At 46.3% G+C, this 21,116-nt stretch overlaps 1 protein-coding gene across 7 annotated transcripts in view; it reads right to left on the bottom strand.

The window, feature by feature from the left end:
• Positions 1 to 21,116, bottom strand: part of CCDC88A (coiled-coil domain containing 88A) — a 338,561-nt gene that overhangs the window by 163,381 nt on the left and 154,064 nt on the right. For all 7 annotated transcript variants that reach the window (XM_082250173.1, XM_082250171.1, XM_082250170.1 and 4 more), the window contains exons 7-8: positions 18,737 to 18,877; positions 10,051 to 10,220 (exon numbers count right to left, since the gene is read on the bottom strand). In XM_082250173.1, coding sequence (XP_082106299.1) covers positions 10,051 to 10,220; positions 18,737 to 18,877 — 311 coding nt within the window. The remainder of the gene's footprint in view (positions 1 to 10,050; positions 10,221 to 18,736; positions 18,878 to 21,116) is intronic.

Here is a 21,116-nt window from a genome sequence, read left to right on the forward strand (position 1 = left end):
TGGTTGAAGGCTCTTGGGGCATCTTCTCATTTGGCTGAATGCTTTTGGGGCATCTTCTCTTCTGGCTGAATGCTCTTGGGGCATCTTCTCTTCTGGCTGAATGCTCTTGGGGGCATCTTCTCTTCTGGCTGAATGCTCTTGGGGGCATCTTCTCTTCTGGCTGAATGCTCTTGGGGGCATCTTCTCTTCTGGCTGAATGCTCTTGGGGCATCTTCTCTTCTGGCTGAATGCTCTTGGGGGCATCTTTTCTTCTGGCTGAATGCTCTTAGGGGCATCTTCTCTTCTGGCTGAATGCTCTTGGGGGCATCTTCTCTTCTGGCTGAATGCTCTTGGGGGCATCTTCTCTTCTGGCTGAATGCTCTTGGGGGCATCTTCTCTTCTGGCTGAATGCTCTTGGGGGCATCTTCTCTTCTGGCTGAATGCTCTTGGGGGCATCTTCTCTTCTGGCTGAATGCTCTTGGGGGCATCTTCTCTTCTGGCTGAATGCTCTTGGGGGCATCTTCTCTTCTGGCTAAATGCTCTTGGGGCATCTTCTCTTCTCGTTGAATGCTCTTAGGGTAGCTTCTCTTCTGGTTGAATGCTTATGGGGTAACTTCTCTTCTGATTGAATGTTCTTGTGGTAGCTTCTCTTCTGCTTGGAATGTTCTTGGGGTAGCTTCTCTTCTGCTTGAATGTTCTTGGGGTAGCTTCTCTTCTGCTTGAATGTTCTTGGGGTAGCTTCTCTTCTGCTTGAATGTTCTTGGGGTAGCTTCTCTTCTGCTTGAATGTTCTTGGGGTAGCTTCTCTTCTGGTTAAATGTTCTTGGGGTAGCTTCTCTTCTGGTTAAATGTTCTTGGGGTAGCTTCTCTTCTGGTTGAATGTTCTTGGGGTAGCTTCTCTTCTGGTTGAATGTTCTTGGGGTAGCTTCTCTTCTGGTTAAATGTTCTTGGGGTAGCTTTTCTTCTGGTTGAATGTTGTTCTGAAAAATGTCCAGAACAGATGCTTTCCGACAAACAATGAATCAGAAGAGAAAATACACAAAGAATGTTCGGTAAGAAAAAAAAATACCTTAAGAACATTCCATTAGAAGAGAAGATACCCTAATCTAACTCTGTATTGTCAGCTTCACTGTATTGTCAGCTTTACAGACAGATAAAAAGATAATTTGTGTTATGATTTTGGCTTTGACAAGTGCAGTTGGTCCACCAGATAATAGGTAATTCCGCCACAGCTCAAGGAACCCTTGTGCAGAATGCCTTCTCTACAGCCTCTAATGACATGAAGCTACCACAATGTTCTTGGTATAAGATGACCATATGATCTTTGCCTGGACTTTAGGTCACATCAGGAGTGGCCTTTTTTTAAAAAAGCAGCAAAAAAAGGGGACATGTTTTTAATCACAATAATTCTGGACTGCCGATTCATGTGAAATGTGAATTTAATAACAGCCCCACTTTAATAGGCTAACACAATAATACAGAAATTTCTGCAAGGTCAACTGGAACACTTGTTTACAAGAAATGCGTTTTTGACTTTGTACTCAACAAATGAGGCTCTTCTATTCAATAGTCCTCGTACAGGATAACAGTGGGGGGCTGATTACAGGAGTAACTCGTTCAGTGCCCAGAAGGCGGCAGCGAGACAACAGACTAACCAGAAACACCGTGGATGGTGGGCCTGCAAGGGTGCACATCAGAAGGCGAGGAGAGACCCGGCATTCGTTTACATGGCTAATTGCAGCTTTTTATCTGTAGACCGAGGAGGCCTGCACCAAATTACTAAGAGCACATCAGCGTTAAATGTTTAGGCTATCTATTAAGTGTCAATCAAGATAATAACCGCAATCTTCAGGCTAATTTCCCAAGTGCAGCTGTGTGGAGAATATTCGGGGTGGGCGTCTCGCAGCGACACAAGAGAAAAGAGCTCCCACTATGGTACTCCTTCCCAGCTCTTCAACACCTATTCAGCTCATTTCTCTGTACCAGGCTTCATCTAATAGCCACTCAAAAAACACTATACAGCAACTAATTACCGTTAACACAAAATGAACTGCACATTTTTTTTTTTTTTTTTTACTATTGTGCAGTTTACTTCTCCAAAAAGCATATCTGCCCCCTTATTTTGCTTTAAAGCAGAACTTAACTGTATCCGAGCACCACAAATTGAAAATGCCATATAATTCATTTTTAATATTCAAATCAAACTCCCCCCCACCCATCCATGTCTCCATGCCTTATTTTGTTGAGAAATCACTTTGAAAAACACCCCCCTAGAATTTCTAGCCTTTGGCCATCGATCCATGTAGCATTTACTTCCTAGAATCCAAACATAAAGGAGGGAGATTGGCGCAAACAGAATGTATAAACTGCTGTAGTAGTCTATACTGGGCTGAGGGTATAGGGGTAAAAGGTAACAGTCCAAGCGTAAAGTCCTGATGGAATTGCTGGTCCACTTGGATGGCTGCTGGCGGTTGAAGAGTGAAATAACTCTGTTAAGGGTCCAAGAAGAGAGAAGAGAAACCGAGCGCCAATCTAATGGCACTTTTCCACTGCAAGTACCGGCTCGTACTGGCTGGGCTCTACTCGGCCCTGCTTGGCCCGGTTTGCTTTCCACTGCTGGTACCGCATGGTATAGGGTCGGAACGGTTCGGTACGGTACGGTATAGGTTTGCTTTTCCACTAAAGTAGTACTAAAGTTAAGTGGGTGGGATAACAACGGGGTGGGTGGGATTCTCTGACCAATCAGTGGCTAGTAGTGACTGCATGCAAAGGATTGTGGGATATGGTACCAGTTTAGTACCTGTTGGAACCACAATCGAGTAGGTACTGTTTTTTCAGAGCCGTACCGTACCGTACCGTTCGGTTCCATGCAGAGGAAAAGCAAACCTATACCATACCGTACCGAACCGTTCCGACCCTATACCATGCGGTACCAGCAGTGGAAAAGCACAAAAGCGTGCCGAACCGGTATGGTTCCATGCAGTGGAAAAGTGCCATAAGTGTAGCAGTATAAAATCTTTAATGGCAATAAATTAGCGTTACTCACAAAGGTGTAGTAAAAGCAGGCATCACAAGTATAGTAAGAGTTCTGGGTGTTTGTCTTCCAGGGGGTCCCTCTTGATGATCAGGCGGAGCTGGTGCTGTAGGGGAGCGCTGGCGATCACCTGTGTTAGGCAGGAGACGGTCTGTTCCCTCAGCGGCAGCGGGTGGCGTGGGTCCGCGGGTAGAAGGGCCGTGACATCACTTACTGGAGACAAGGAGCAGAACGAACGGCGACGCGTTGCGGAGCATGTGCTCCTTCTTCAGGCCGTCTTCCTAGAATCCATCTGCCCTTGGCTCAGACATGCAGACAGGAGGGTGTGCTTAGCTGAGAAAGCTCCTCCTTCCCTCCCCCAGATGAAAGAAAAATGCACATGAAGACTCCTATGATGTATGACGTAAGTTTGGCCTAGGCCAGAAACCAGGAAGACAGTGAAGAAATGTAAATTAAAGGATAAGTACAGCCAAAGCTAGTTGTACTTCGCCTAAAAAATCACAGGAGCGCAGTCCGTTCTGCACTCCTGTGACCAGTTTTCAGCAGACAGCGGGCTGAAGCCAGTGCTGCCCATGACTACTAGTCTCAGATGATTTGGAGTGAGATTTGGTGATGTTACTGCTGGAATGCTCACTGTTCTCCTTGCTGGGGGCTCTGACATAAGGAAGTAAAGCCCTGTCTCTACCAAGATGGCTGCATCCATACAGAGACACATCTCAGTTGACTGTGAGTTAAGCCTTTGACAAGCATTCTTACAGCTGAATTCCGGATATGGCAGTTTGTACATACTTTCATTGGTCCAGCATGTTCCAATGTAAGTATGTATGTGCTATACCAGTGGGAGCTCTGTGGTGGCTGGAAATCACTCTAGAAGGTACTGCAACTACAGTGATTGCCGCTATCTTCTGGGTCCTGGGTTCCTGCATAGTGAACACAGGGGGGTCTTCACTTGGTACAGATGCCATTCACAGAATGCTTTGCATTTTTCTCAATAAATTCAAAGTGTTCTCTGATTGGATGAGGTGGAGAGGTGGGGTGGTGGCATCACAATCTCCACCTCATCCAGTCAGAAAACACTTTGTACTCATTAAGAAAATGCAAAGCGTTCTCTGAATGACGCCTGCGCCGGACAAGCAACTTCCAGTGTTCACTAAGCAACAGGACAGCCGCTCAACACAGGACCAGGAAGACAGCAGCAATCATCAGAGTAGTGGTGCCAGCTACAGTGGTTTCCAGCTTCCACAGGTACGGCACATACAGACTTACAATGATCGCTACTATAGCATTCCCTATAAAGCTGTAGAGATTTTATTAAGCAAAACCATTTCTACATGGAATACATTGCCCTGAACCAGATTTTCAGCCTCCATTCAGCAAAAATATCCATGGCTTGTCTGATGTACTAGGTGTGTCATTTATTGCCTACAAATCTGCCAATGAAATGACAACTCAGTAGAACCAAAACATTTTTGCTACCCAGAATACAGCGGCAATCAAAGTAGTATTGGTGACTACTACAGGGATTTCCAGCTTCAAGTATGCAACATACATACATTACTTACATTAGTTCAACATATGTTAAAGCAGAGTTCCACCCAAAAGTGGAACTTCTGCTTATATGCTTCCTCCCCGGAGATGAGGTATTTTGACAGGTATCCTTCCCCACCGCGGCGGTGCTGTCCCTCGGAGGTTCGGCCCCCCTCCTTCTTCCTCCACCACCTGGTTAATTACAAAGCGCAGCGCGTTTCGCGTATGTGTAGTAGGGGACCAGCTGTGAAGCTAAAAGGCTTCACTGCCAGGTTCCCCTACCCTGGATGGTGGCGGCAGCATCCGAGGGCCGATACAAAAATCAGCTTCGGGTCGGGTCCCTGGACAGGTAAGTTCTAATATTTAAAAGTCAGCAGCTACAGTATTAGTATCTGCTGACTTCATTTTTTTCATGGGGGGGGGGGGGGGGGGCAGACTCCTCTTTAAGTGGTTCTAAAGGCAGAAGGCTTTTTATCCTTATTCATTTCTGCTATAAAAAATATCCAATAATAAAAAAAAAAAAAATTTAATTTCTTCATAAAATTTAGGCCGAAATATATTCCACTAAATGTTTTTGTTAAAAAAAAAAACAAACAAAATCACAATAAGCGTATATTGATCGGTTTTTATCGAACATTATAGCGTCTACAAACTATGGGATATATTTATGGCATTTTTTTTATACTAGCAATGACCAGCAATCAGCGACTTACAGAGGGACTGCGATATTGTGGCAGACAATCGGACACTGACACTTGTCGCTTTGCGGGAACCAGTGACACTAATACAGTGATCAGTGCTTAAAATATGCACTGTCACTGCACTTATGACACTGGCTGGGAAGGAGTTAAACATCTAGAACAATCAAGAGCTTAATATGTGTGCCTAGCCAGTGTTTTGTGACATGTGTGCTGCTATTACTAGGGGAAGAGATGGAATTTATTCCCTGCTTTGCAGGAAACCAAAATCCATCCCTTCCCCCCCCCCCCCCTGTCAGAACGTAGATCTGCCTTGTTTACTTAGGCAGATCCCTTTTCTGTGTGTTTTACTGACGATCGGCAGTTGCCAGCAGACATCCAGTTCCCGCCACCCACAGATCAGCTTCTGCTGTGAATGATCACAGCAGAAGCAGCCTGCCGGTGGCACGCGTGCGCCCCCTGTGGGGGGAAGTGGAGGATCGCGTATATATACCCAGGGCTTCTGCTGCTGCCGCCATGAACATCCCCTCTGAGGAGCGAGGATGTTCCATGGTGGCAGCAGCATAAGATCTACCATAGTGATATCGGGACACTTCTATCTAACTGCCATGCTTGGACGGGTCTGTTTTATTTTAAATAACAGCCCCGATCCTTTGGGGTAAAGACATAACCTAATGTGATTTATAAACACAGCGATGCCGGTCTGCCATGATCCCAATATGGGCACTTGGGAGCTCATCTGAGACCATACAATAATCATCCCAATCTGGTCCGCCCTCTCCTCTATACTACTATATATTTGATATCAAGTGGCAACTTTTGACAATAACAGAACCCTTATTATGTCAATTCGCCCCTGAAGAAGCTTTCTATTGAAACATGTTGGGCAAGGATATGGGTGGTAGAAAGTGGCCCCACCTAATCAAAAATATAAGAGGGTCTACAATCTGTTAAATGGTTGTCAATTGTCACAAATTGTCTAAATATATGTACTCTTTATATTCTTTTCTTTTTTGTTATACAAAGTGTTTTTAATTTGTAAATAAAATGTGTATTTTTACATAAATTATGTGTTGGTGTACACAGTGGTGTATGTTGATTTTGTGCTGCCCTAGGCAAGACTAAAATTGAGTGCCCCCCTCCCTGTCCTATGTAAATTTGCCCCACTCCTTCCTTTTTAATGGATGTAACTCCCTCAAAAATTGAAGGACTGCAAGTCCCAGCATGAACCCCTGAGATCTCATGAGGGGGGGGGGGGTGAGGGAGGGAGAAAGAAAGGGGGATGAGAGAGAGAGAGCGGGGTCGATGAGGGAGGGAAAGAGAGAGAGGGGGGTGAGAGAGAGAGGGGGATGAGAAAGGGGGGTGAGAGAGACCAAGAGAAAGCTGGATGAGAGAGAGAGGGGGAATGAGAGAGAGAGAGGGGGGATGAGAGAGAGAGAGGGGGAATGAGAGAGAGAGAGAGAGGGGGATGAGAGAGGGGGGGGGTGAGAGAGAGGGGAGATGAGAGAGAGAGAAAGAGGGGGGGGATGAGAGAGAGAGAGAGAGAGAGAGAGAGAGAGGGGGTGAGAGAGAGAGAGGGGGGGGGTGAGAGAGAGGGGGGTGAGAGGGGGGGGTGAAAGAGAGAAGGGGGGTGTGAGGGGGTAAGAGAGAGGGGGTGAGAGAGCTACCAGTGGCCAATAGAGTCTCAGGTGGAGGGGGCAGCGTTTTTTGCTGCCCCCCTGCAAAGTGCCGCCCTAGGCCTGGGCCTTGTTGGCCTAGGCCAAAATACAGCACTGGGTGTACATCATGAGTATGATACCAAGAAAGTCCCCATACAGCCCACATTCACCAATCCCCAGTAGGGGTTTTTGGTAATATAAATTGTCCCTTTGAATTTGGGATGCAGGTATCAGAATGTTTTTTACCATACAGCACAATCTTCTCAATTACACTTTAAGTAGTGGATGAATGTGGATTATTTTTGGAGAATAAAGAGATTTTTTAATGTCACTCCAAACCAAACTGAGATTGCACAGGCCCAATCCACATCCATTCTAAGGATAGGGAAATCTGCTTGAACTCCAAGTAGTTTCTGTAAGATGAGGAATCTTCACAAGTGAGCAAATACCAATTCTCAGCGGGTTCCCACTACAAAGGCAGCCCGAGTACCTTCTGTAGGGACTGACAGCCTGTAGGTTCCATTATAAATCCTCATTGATCTCCAGTCTCTGCATCTCTCTCTATGACATCTACAGTCAGCAAATCTATGTGACTGTTCAGCAAAGCTAAGGAGAACCTCAAGGGAAAATATATTCAGTATCAAAAAAAAAAAAAAAAAAACACAAAACATTCAAGAAACATCTTCACAAGAGGAACAAATCTGACAGATGCCAAATAGAGCTGTCTGCCGGTGGTGGGATTTCCATGGGGAAAACAAAAACAAAGGGTTCCAGGAAAAAAAGATTTATCGTATATCAGTGAGTAAATATGTTAGCGACATTCATTTTTAGGTTTACATGAAAATAATTCTGATGCAACTCTCCAATGTTCGAGTGTTCGCAGTTCTATATTTTTATGAGAATTCCAAGTGCAGATTAGTAGATCCATAATACCTAAGGTCTGCTGAACGGGCCAAGATTCGAACTGTTAATGGGTAGGCTGAATGTACCAAGTTGACTGATCGATCAACCAGGATACAAACCAGCTTGCTGGATTCTCTTGCGATTATTGCTAGCGCCTGTTATTGCCCCTAGAAGTAATCACCGTCTCCCCCCTCCCCAGACAATGACCCGGCAGTAAGGGATTCCCTTCAGCGCGGTCTATGTTAATGGGGGACTCCTGCAACTTTCTTTCCTGCAACCCATGGTTACATAACCCCAGCTTCCAGTTTTAAAGAAGCTGTCAGCCCCTCCCACCAGCCATGGTCTACCTGCATTGCATAAGGAAGCACAGAGCCCTAGTGATGACATCACTGGGTCATAAATATGGGAAAATAATGTAAGGCTACAGTGTTAAAATATCTTCAGTAATAACATATTTATATATATATATATATATATATATATATACACACACACACATATATACACACATATACATACACACACACTAGACCAGGGGTCTACAAACATCAGGGTCCCCATCAGAGGCATCATTAGAGTTGCCCCTTACATCAAGGTCCCCATCAGAGTCCCTCTTACATCAAGGTCCCTATTAGAGTTCCCCCTTAAAATGAGGGTCCCCATCAGAGTTCCTCCTTACATCAGGGTCCCCATCAGAGTTCCCCCTTACATCCCCATCAGAGGCATCATTAGAGTTGCCCCTTATATCAAGGTCCCCATTAGAGTTGCCCCTTACATCAAGGTCCCCATCAGAGTTCCCCCTTACATGAGGGTCCCCATCAGAGTTCCCCCTTACATCAAGGTCCCCATCAGAGTCCCTCTTTCATCAAGGTCCCCATTAGAGTTCCCCCTTACATGAGGGTCCCCATCAGAGTTCCCCCTTACATCAAGGTCCCCATCAGAGTTCCCTCTTACATCAAGGTCCCCATTAGAGTTCCCCCTTACATGAGGGTCCCCATCAGAGTTCCCCCTTACATCAAGGTCCCCATCAGAATTCCCCCTTACATCAGGGTCCCCCATCAGAGTCCCCCTAACATCAAGATCCCCATTAGAGTGGACCTTACATCAGGGTCCTCATTAGAGTTGCCCCTACATCAGAGTCCCCATCAGGGTGCCCCTTTACATCAGAGTCTCCTTTAGAGTTTCCCCTTACATCTGGGTCCCCTATCATTGATCTCCTTTACACCCCCTGACTCTACTACAGGGATTTCCAGCTTCCAGGGGGATATCACAGATATGGCACATACATACTGACATTGGGACTTTAATGGCATCCCAGTCTTAGTCCGTAGGGTTCAATATTAAGTTGGCCCATCCTTTGCAGCTATAACAGCTTCAACTCTTCTGGGAAGGCTGTCCAGAAGGTTTAGGGGCGTGTCTATGGGAATGTTTGACCATTCTTCCAGAAGGGCATTTGTGAGGACAGGCACTGATGTTGGACAAGAATGCCTGGCTCGCTGTCTCCGCTCTAATTCATCCCAAAGGTGTTCTATCAGGTTAAGGTCAGGACTCTGTGTAGTCCAGTCAAGTTCCTCCAGCCCAAATTCGCCTATCCATGTCTTTATGAAGCTTGCTGGTGTGCAGTCATGTTGGACCTCACAAATGCGCTTCCGGAAGAATGGTCAAACATTTCCATAGACACACTCCTAAACCTTGTGGACAGCCTTCCTAGAAGAGTTGAAGCTGTTATAGCTGCAAAGGGTGGGCCAACTCAATATTGAACCCTACGGACTAAGACTGGGATGCCAATAGAGTTCATGTGCGTGTAAAGGCAGGCGTCCCAATACTTTTGGTAATGTAGTGTGTGTAGATAGAGATCGATATAGATAGATAGATATATATATATATATCTACACACACAGACTCCCTTATTAGCCTTTGAAATGAATCCAGTTTTCACAGTTCTCTCCATCCAGGAAAATACAGCATGGAAAATGTGTGTGATGTGAATTGGTATTTCGGGGAGGGTGTTGGACCTGGCGCCTGGTTACACCTCTGATAATAACTGCTAATTAACATTATGAATGATAAAAAAATAAGAAAAAAGGACGAAAGCTGAACTGATGATGTCTACTCGATTCCCTACCTCCAGAAAACCCCCATTCCACAATGTATGTAAAGGAGAATTGTCTGCCTGTACTGTAAATAAAGTCTGGCTGGGGAACACCTGGGACTGCGATTATTCCAGCGTTTGTAGATGAATGAGCACTTACAGCTCCTGCCTCAGCCGTCTTATTTTAGCCTTGGCGTCTGCCAACTCCACCGACAGGTGCTGTCTGCTCTCCGTCCTCCTCATGCCGGGCGATCCAGAGGGAGAAGGAGCCAGGGCTGGCGGAGGTGTGAAGTGAAGGGAGTCCCTCTCCTCTGTCAGCTCGATAATTGTCTGCAGGCAAGTGAGAAAAAATTAATATAGTCTAACACATTCATCACTGTGCAATAATAAGCATACAGCAAGGGGGTTCTTTACAAATACAGATGATGAGCTCCACATCTCTGCTACATAACCGTCCCCGATGGTTTCTACATCACATTGGTGACACGGCACAACTGGCAATGATCTCCTGCTGCAGCCAAAATCAGCCATTCACAAATCCAAAAGCAAACATTTATTATATTGCAGTTTACCAATTCTTAGATGTGATGGCTGCATTCCTTTTCTTTCTTTTTTTTTCTATTTTCATCTGGTTATCCAGCCAGTAGGGCTCTTTCACACGGGCGTTCCGTATGTCCGTATATCATCCTATTTTTTTGCGGATGATATACGGACATAATGCATGTCAATGGCATTGCGGATGTCTGCTGATGACCATCCGCTGACATCCGATTTTCGTCCTTTCAGTTCTGTTCCGTTTTTTGGAATGTAACAGAACCCTATGGCTTCTTTCACACGGTCCGCCTCCGCAGGCGGATCCGTGTCGCTCAGCGGGGATCGATCCGCGATCCCCGCTGAGCCAGGCGGATGACAGCTCCGTCTCCGCTTGCAGAGCAGAGAGGGAGGTGTCTCAGCCCCCGCTGCCCGCTATGGGGGATTGGAGGAGAGCGGACCGCTTGTCCGCTCTCATCAGATCCGCTCCGCTCCGATTACTGAACGGATGGAAAAATAGGGTTTCCATCCGTCCAGATTTCAGCACAGGATCGGATGCGGATGGCAGCGGTTGTCAGTGGAGATGTCTCCGCTGACACCCGCTGCCCCATAGAGCTGCATGGAGGATCCGATCAGATCCGCCTAAATAACTGACAGGCGGATCTGATCGGACCGCCCGTGTGAAAGAGCCCTAATTTTTCTTCTGTTTAAAAAACGGAAAGGACGGTAAATCGGATGTCAGCGGTGTCATCCGCAATTGCATTGACATACATTATGTCCGTATATCATCTGCAAACGGATGGGATGATATGCGGACATACGGAGCGGATGACACAAGTGTCATCCGCTCCGTGAATGAAAAAAAAAAAAGTGCCGGAGCGGATCGCAATGCGGTCCGCTTCGTGTGAAAGAGCCCTTAGTCTGTTTTTCTTTTCTTTTGGGTTTGATATTTGTTTATTCAAAATCAGAGTAGAACTTTACAATGTTTTACATATGTAAAAACAACAACAGTAGTAAGAAATCACATAGTAATACAGTCGGGTCCCAGTTTACCAGGGTCGCAAATCGACATAATGAGATAACAATGTAATAGTTCTCAATATCCTGGTATTGGTTCAGATTCATAAACCATACATCAATTTCAAAATAACGGAATGGCAGGAGATAAAGAAGAAAAGGTAAAAAAAGGAGGAAAACTAACCAAAGAAAAAAGAGGTGGAGAGAGAAAGGAGGAGTAAAAGGTAGAAAAAAGAATAGAAAGAAGGAAAAGACGAGGGGGGGGGGGGGGTAGGGAGTTTGTGTAAGGGATGCTGGATTTCGGTGGAATGTGTCTCTATCAAAGAAAATATTTCACTCTATGAATATCATAGATGAAGTATAACATCACAGGGTCTGAGATCCCAGGGGGTCCAGGAGGGGCCCGCTTCCCCCTGGGTCACGTGGAATTGGATTTTGTGACACCTCCATCATTATTGCAGTGTAAACATCTGAAGTTTTGAAGGTGAACCAGAGGGCCCATATTCTGGCACTCCTGACCCATGCCCAAATTGCACTCCTGACCCCTGCCCACTATGCACTCCTGATCGCTGGACACTATGCAGCCTTGACCCCTGCCTACTAGGCACTCCTGATCGCTGGACACTATGCAGTCTTGACCCCTGCCCACTATGCACTCCTGATCGCTGGACACTATGCAGTCTTGACCCCTGCCTACTAGGCACTCCTGACCGCTGCCTACTAGGCACTCCTGACCCCTGCGCAATAGGCACTCCTGACCCCTGTGCATTAAGCATTCCTGTCACTCTCTGCATTACCAACTCCTCACCCCTGCATGCTCTACATTACACTCTCCTCCCTTCACTCTGTGCCTTACACACTCCTGAGCCCTGCATTCTGTGTTATGCACTTTTGATCTGGAGTTTGACCCAGGCTTTACAACCAAAAAAAACCTATCTAATCTAAAAATATATATATATATATTATTAGATATATTGTTGCTTGACCGAGTAATTGTCAAACTATCACAGCACTATGAATATGACAATGTGCCACTATTTCTCCCCCTCCTTGCCTCTGTCCCACCCTCATTAAAAGTGGGCGTGGTCTGTAAAATGTCCCAAGACTTAATTTTGAAAATCTGGTCACTTTATACTTCTGCCTTTGTTACTGATGCACAATTTAGAATTAGATGTAGCCCCTTTTGACCACCGTTTGAAGCTCCCACAAAAATCACAAAAATGTTATGTAAACACCAAATTTTGGTTGGTATTTGGATAGACCAAGTCATCCCACACTATGACAGGCCGGGGGGGGGGGGGACGGGGGGGGGGGGGGGACGAACATCTGCCCCATACACACTAGTTTTTTTTACTTTATTTTAGGGCTCATTCACATTATATCTATTGATGTGCACTGTTCTGCACTGGATAAACACAGGTCACTGAAAGAGCACATAGAAAACAATGGCCTATGTGCCTTGTTCACACTGCAACACACGTTACTGCACATACTGTATTACCAGTGCTCTATGGTGTAAAAGACCCCTTATCACACCAGATGCAGTGGGATGCATTTTTGACGGCACTCCAATCGCATAGACAGTCCAAAATCTAGGTTATCCTATGGGCATAGTTCACATGATTGCTGTGCAGTGCAGAAAAGTACAGCAAGGTGCATTTTTCTACACTGCAAATGCATGCAAATGCATTTTAGCCCTGGTTCACATTAGTGAAACTTGTCATGTGTCCTAACTGTTCAATGTTGCACCCTATTTGCAGCAATGGAAACGTTCAAATTGTGACTCACGCAGTAGCGACTTTGAAAAAGACTCCTGCACCATTTATGTGCGATTTCAGTGAGATTTGCATTGACATATGTTTAAATGAAGTCACATAGATATCAGCAAGCTGCACATGAAATCGCACTGCTTTGACTTTGCGCTGAAGTAGCACAACTTCAAAAGGGCTAAATGCACAAAAATGCACAGTGCGCAAAAAAACCCACAGAAGAAAGAAGACGCAAGTGACCTCAGAGGAACTGCAAGCGTGGAAAAATGCACCGCAAATGCACATAAAGCATCAAATGCACACCACCTCGCATGCAAAAATGCACAGTAAACACACAGTTTCTGGTGTGATTGGGCCCTTAGGGCTCCTGCGTACAAACAGTTGAAGGGTGGTAAAACCCCACAGTTGAGCCAAGTTTTGACAACTCCCCAACCGCTCCCTCATTAGCTGCAGAGCCAGCAACAGGGTGTGTACACATGCCGAGGCTGTGATGCCTTGCTTTGCAGCCGTGACAGGAAATTTACCCTGTTGCTTTCAGCAGGCTTAGTGCCCGCTAAGCACAATCCATTGTGCCCACCACGCCCCACCCATAGTGCCCATCGAGCCCGACCCATAGTGCCCACCGAGCCCGACCCATAGAGCCCACAGTGCCCAACCCATAGAGCCCACAGTGCCCGACCCATAGAGCCCACAGTGCCCGACCCATAGAGCCCACAGTGCCCGACCCATAGAGCCCACAGTGCCCGACCCATAGAGCCCACTACGCCTGACTCCTAGTGCACACCATGCCTGACTCATAGTGCACACCACGCCTGACTCATAGTGCCCACTGCACCCGACCCATAGTGCTCCTTGAGCTTGACGGATAGTGCCCACACCGCCCGACCCACGCCTGACCCATAGTGCCCACCGAGCCCGACCCATAGTACCCACCGAGCTCCGACTCATAGTGCCCACCGAGCCCGACCCATAGTGCCCACCGAGCTCCGACTCATAGTGCCCACCGAGCCCGACCCATAGTGCCCACCGAGCCCAACCCATAGTGCCCACCGAGCCCAACCCATAGTGCCCACCGAGCCCCACCCATAGTGCCCACTGAGCCTGACCCACAGTGCCCACTGAGCCCGACCCATAAAGCCCACAGTGCCTGACCCATAGTGTCCACCACGCCTGACTCATAGTGCCCACCATGCCTGACTCATAGTGCCCACCATGCCTGACTCATAGTGCCCACTGCACCTGACCCATAGTGCCCCTTGAGCTTGACCGATATTGCCCACCCCGCCTGACCCATAGTGCCCACTGAGCCTGACCCATAGTACCCACTGAGCCCGACCCATAGTACCCACCGAGCCCAACCCATAGTGCCCACCGAGCCCGACCCATGCAGCCCACCATACCCGACCCATGCAGCCCACCATACCAGACCCATAGAGCCTGACCCATAGTTCCCACTGAGCCCGATAGAACACTTCCTCACCGCCTGTCAAATGCTCTCAAGAGCAATCCAAAGGCAGATTATTCTTCAGAGACCAAAGCGAGTGTGAATTAGCCCTTAATGGGCTTCGGTGGCTGCAGTAAACAACTGCCCAAAAGAAGCAGCGACATCACGGTCTGACTCATAGCCTACCTAAAACAAAATACAGGTTTTCTATATAGAAATTATTGAAAGGCTGGTTCCTGCACCTCACACGGCATGATCAGTCCTGCAATTCTACATGAATTATGCTGAGTCATTTACTGATTAATCAGCACTATCATCCAAATTCTGCATTACAAGGTGCCCCATCTGTGCAGAGTGACACACACAGCACACTATTCATCCTACTCCACTTTTAGATCATATTGCAACAAGTCCAGCAGAATGCCTAATATAGACCAGAGTAGCAGAAATGTTGCAGTTTATAGTACATAGAGTGCCATTCAATGATCTATCAGAATAAGCAGCACAAAGTGACACCGATACAGAATATCAGAAGAAAAAGACAAAGTTATGGAGTCCTGCTGGCTTTTTGTCATTTATTTCCTTGAAATAGCTCCGCACGTATTAAGTCCTATAATAAACAAAAGCCACACACTACCCCATAGGGCTCTCACACTCGTGGTGGAGTGCCCTCTAAAGAGCGATCTGTGTTCGGATTGATTTTCAAAGGGCATGTGACAAGCGATGAGGAGGCAATAGGTCACCTCCTCACTGCCTGATTGAACCCTAGAACGCCTCACTACTGCACCACAATCATGCGCATTCCCAAAACGTTTAAAAGATTTGACTTGCTTTTGATAGTAAATCCCTGTAAACCAACCCTGACGCAGCTCATCCACTGAAAGATGTCATTCACACACTTTCCCCATTTATACAGATGTAACACCTTCCAGGAGTTCTTCTTTTAGGGCTGGTTCAAACCACAAAAACGCACTCCAGAGCCATTCCCGGATGCATTTCTGCATACACGTTTTTAACGCATTTCAGTGCATTTTTGATGCATTTCCAAATGCATTCCAGATGGGTTTTTTTCCATTGTTCTGGGATCTGGTGTGTTTTTGATGCATTCCAGTGCGTTTTTGATGCATTTCAGTGCATTTTTGATGCGTTTACCATATTCCAGTACAGTCCAGGGCAGGGAAAATGTTGCATGTTCTACTTTTCATTTCTGGAACTGGAAAGCCCTGAACTGACCTCACTGATGTGAACTAAGCCATAGGAAACCATATAACGTACTTTCCATGCAGTAAAAAAAATGCACTGGACTGCATGTGGTGTGAATCTATCCTAAGAACAACCATGGTTGCTCCTATATTTACTGTATATCCTCTTAGATTCACTTTAGGTTTGCCCTCCGGAAGATTTACCCCCCTTCATGATCAGACCTTTTTTTGAGATACAGCACTGCGTTTACTTTAACTAACCATTGCACGGTCATGCAACGCTGTACATAAATAAAAAAATTAAAATTGATATCCTTTTTTTTCCCCACAAATAGAGCTTCCTTTTGGTGGTATTTGATCACCACTGCGGCTTTAATTTTTTGCCTTCTAAACGAAAAAAAAAAAAAAACCCAAAAGAAACAAACAACATTTTTAACTTTCTGCTATAAAACACATGCAATAAAAAAATGGATAAAATCAAATTTCTTCATCAATTTAGGCCAATATGTATTCTGCTTTATATTTTTGGTAAACATATCCCAATAAGTGTATATACTGATTGGTTTGTGCAACAGTTATAGGGTCTACAAACTATGGGATGTATACTGGATTTTTTTTATATCTAGTATGGTGGGAAATCTGACACTGACACTTTGTTGGAACCAGTGACACTAATACAGTGATCAGTGTTAAAAATACGCACTGTCACTGTACTGACACTGGCTGGGAAGGGGGTTAAACGTCTAGAGCAATCAAAGGGTTAACTGTGTGCCTAGCCAGTGTTTATCTGTGTACTGCTTTCACTAAGGGAATATGCCGGTTATTATTCCCTGCTTTGCAGGGAAACAAAAACTGGCACATCCCTGCTGGCATGACAGAGCTCTGCATTGTTTACATAGACAGAGCTCTGTCCTGTCTTCCTCTTCGCCCGATCAGTGGGTGGCCGTAGTCATCCATTGCCCGGCACCTGCTGATCGACTTGTACTGTGACTAATTACCGCACAGACGACGGGCCCTCCACCGGAAGAGCAGAATTACATATATATATGTGATTCTGCGCAGCCAGCCCACACTGTAGCAGTAAAGCTACAGTGTGTGGTTGACAAATGATTAAAGAGAAGCTTTGGTCCACTTAATCATGCCTCCATTGCCTCCGATAATGCCGCCATTTTTTATTGTCCGGCATGTGTACAGATGCACCAGTGGGCTTAGCCTGGCCTTTGGGACCAGGCAGAGACCTTTTGAAGTCTCTGTTTTGCATGCGTGTGCAGAAAAAAAACAGAGGTCCCAGACATCCCTGACTGTGCCAAAGGTCTCTGATGGTCCCTGACTGTGCCAAAGGTCTCTGATGGTCCCTGACTGTGCCAAAGGTCTCCCGTCATTGGTGTCAGTGGGAGGAATAGGGCCGCGCCATTGGTGTCAGTGGGAGGAATAGTGCCCCGTCATTGGTGTCAGTGGGAGGAATAGGGCTGCGCCATTGGTGTCAGTGGGAAGAATAGGGCCGCGCCATTGGTGTCAGTGGGAAGAATAGGGCCGCGCCATTGGTGTCAGTGGGAGGAATAGGGCCGCGCCATTGGTGTCAGTGGGAGGAATAGTGCCCCGTCATTGGTGTCAGTGGGAGTAATAGGGCTGAGCCATTGGTGCCAGTGGGAGAAATAGGGCCCCATCAATGGTGTCAGTGGGAGGAATAGTGCCCCATCTTTGGTGTCAGTGGCAGGAATAGTGCCCCATCTTTGGTGTCAGTGGCAGGAATAGTGCCCCATCTTTGGTGTCAGTGGCAGGAATAGTGCCATTGGTGTCAGTGGGAGGAATAGTGCCCCGTCATTGGTGTCAGTGGGAGGAATAGGGCTGAGCCATTGGTGCCAGTGGGAGAAATAAGGCCCCATCAATGGTGTCAGTGGGAGGAATAGTGCCCCATCTTTGGTGTCAGTGGCAGGAATAGTGCCCCATCTTTGGTGTCAGTGGCAGGAATAGTGCCCCATCTTTGGTGTCAGTGGCAGGAATAGTGCCCCATCTTTGGTGTCAGTGGGAGAAATAGGTCTGCGCCTCTGGTGTCAGTGGGAGAAATAGGGCCCCATCAATGGTGTCAGTGGGAGGAATAGTGCCCTATTGTTGGTATCAGTGGAAGGAATAGTGCCCCATCTTTGGTGTCAGTGGCAAGAATAGTGCCCCATCTTTGGTCTCAGTGGGAGGAATAGTGCCCCGTCATTGGTGTCAGTGGGAGGAAGTGTGCCCCATCATTGATGTCAGTGGGAGGAATAGTGCCCCATCTTTGGTGTCAGTGGGAGGAATAGTGCCCCATATTTGGTGTCCGTGGGAGAAATAGGGCCCCATCATTGGTGTCAGTGGGAAGAATAGTGCCCCGTCATTGGTGTCAGTGGGAGGAATAGTGCCCCATCATTGGCGTCACTAGAAAGAATAGCGCCCTATCATTTGTGTCAGTGGGAGTAATAACAGAAAATGAGAAAGGTGCGCTGCTATGGTAAAACCTGACCACAAATAATATTGTATTTATTTATGGTTTAGTCATTCTCATTTTTTTAATTCGATTCATTTTTCACTTTTCCTCACACCTGAATAGCGCACCACCGTTTATATACAGTGGGCGTAATAGTGCCCCATAGTTGACGTCAATAGCAGGAATTATGCACCATTGTTGGTGTCAGTGGGAGGAAAAGTGTCCCAAGGGCCAGATAAAGGGGGAGGAATAGTGCCCCATGCCTGCATCCAGCCCTGGGGCCACAATTTGGAGACCACTGCTATAAACCATATTGTAGAACACCTCAGCTGGCTAAAATGAAGAACTTTGATAATGTCAAGACTCATTTTTACATAAAAACAGGACTCAATGAACAGTCATCGAGTAGCCATCTTGTTTCATACCTCAGATTGTTCATCTCTTTCATCCACCAGTCTCTTTAAGTGGAAAGATATATTTTTCAGTAAGGATTCCAGATCATCTGGAGGGATGTCAGTAGAGTCCATGGACTGCAGGTCAAGAACATTCTCTGGATTGTGAGTTACCTTCAGGAAAAAAAATAAAAAATGTCAAGTTTTTTAATATGGCTCAACACATTTTTAAGTATAGCCTCAAACATTTAATCTGCAACTTTATTTTTAGAAAACAAAGTCCTGCTAGGTGACATCAGACTGGACCCTTTTGCAAGTATAGCGATGTAGCACATTTTAAAAAAAATGCCTGTACTATTTAAAGCGGAGTTCTGGCCTCAAAAACCACTTTGGGCCATCCGCTTGCTGACAATAACCTGAAAAAGAAATGGATAGTCCCGATTTTTTTTTAATGTTGGAAGAATGGGCTGAGTCAGGAATCTTTCACTTAGAGCCGGTTCACACTGGGGCGACTTGTCAGGTGACTCATCGCCTGACAAGTCGCCGTGGGTCGCCTGCCATAGATTAGCACAGGACCCGTTCTAATAGGAGCGACACAAGTCGCTCCAACTTAGAAAAAGGGTCCTGTACTACTTTGGGGCGACCTGCATTGACTTCAGTGATATGAAGTCCATGCATGTCGCTCCGAGGTCACGGTGCGCGCTGTGCACCGCGACTTCACAGGTCGCCCCGGCAAGTCGGATAGCCTCAGTGTGAACCGGCTCTTAATGAAAGATCTGAAATGAAAGATTTTTACTGGATCTGAGTTTTTCCTACATTTACCTTGTCATTGAAGAAAATATACGTCTCTTCCTGCTTGCATCGACTCCTTGGAGCTGAACGTCATCGCTCCAAGGAGTCAATGCGCCTGCACCGGCCCCGCTCGTCACTTCCGGGGCAGGCGCGTCATTCCCTGCTAAACAGCTTGTGGGCATGCCCAGAAGCTGTGCAGGGATGACGCTGCAGCCCGGAAGTGACGAGCGGGGCCGGTGCAGGGCATTCTGGGACCGAAGAGGACACGGAAGAGGACGCTCCGGCTTCAGCTGTCCACACCTGAGATGGCAGCGCTGGACAAGACATTTTCAAGGTAAGTATTTCTTCTAAAAGGTAAGTGCGACCTGGGAGAGATCAGAGGCTATCCATTGTGAAATGTACTAGCCCTGACTGTCCCGGGGGCATTTTTATCTAAATAACGTTTCTGAGGAAGGAACTCCGCTTTAAGATTCAGTAATACACGGTCTCAGCCTGCTCTGCACATGCTCAGTTGCTTTTTTAGGCACTGTGCCGAATTTGTAGAGGCCGATCTGCTGACAGCCTAAATATTTACTGCAGCTCAGGGGTTCAGCAAAATGGCAGCCTCTGGCAAGAAATACTGGAGGCAATTTACAGTACACAATAATTTTGGTTGCGTAATTATAAATGTGTAATGTATGTTCCTTGTTAAAGGGTAAGTCCACCGTTAAAGAAACTCTGTAAGGTGAACTTATACTGGACCCCCTTCCTCACACTCCCCCCCCCCCCCCCCGATCCCGTTGACCTGGTGTCACATCGGGTGACCGCTTTACCGGTCCGGGGGATTTGAAATCCCCGCAGCTTAATCTCTTTAATATACCTCGCTGCATGTACGTTTAGGAGTTATTTTAATTGGTGGGGGGGGGGGTCCAGTGTAAAGTGAGGTGCACACTAGTAGAAAATCTGCCAAAAATTCCCGTCCGAGGTAAAATCGTATGATTTTCGGCTAGTGTGTACACAACTTTCAGCAGCCGATGCCGACATTTTCAACGAAAAAAAACGAAGGGACAAACACTAAAATTTTTATCGTCTGTCCCCAGACGACCAATTTTCGTTGAATGTGTATGCAGTACGTCCGTGAAAAATCGGATACGAAAGACCGCGCATGATCTGCAGTTGCTGACAACCCGGAAGTCTAGGAACAAAAGGTCCCAAAAAAAAAAATTGGATGAGAAATTTTGTGAACATTTATGCACTGTCAACTAAAAACGGTAATGAACGCTGAGCAAGAGAGAGAAAAATTGGAGGATATTTCGTCCGATTTCCATCAAGTGTGTACGGGCCTTTAGTTCACCTTACAGATTTTCTGTAAAGATAAACTTACACTTCAGGGACCTTATTTTTTTTATCAAGTTGTTACGGGTAAAGTTCCACTTTAACATCTAGGGTTTACTGCAGGCTAAACATACAGAAGAAATCTGAGATTGAAGTGTTTACCAGATTTATTCCCAGATGGAATCTATATTGCAAGCTAACAACAGGAAGTGTATATATTATCCAACTTTTTCCCATAAATTAAAATATATATATATATAATAGGTTGTACTTTCACGAGCAGGAAAAGAACTTAGCAGACCTCTAG

This window comes from Pelophylax lessonae (genome assembly GCF_965119305.1).
Source record: "Pelophylax lessonae genome assembly, chromosome: 3".
Lineage (NCBI taxonomy): Eukaryota > Metazoa > Chordata > Amphibia > Anura > Ranidae > Pelophylax > Pelophylax lessonae.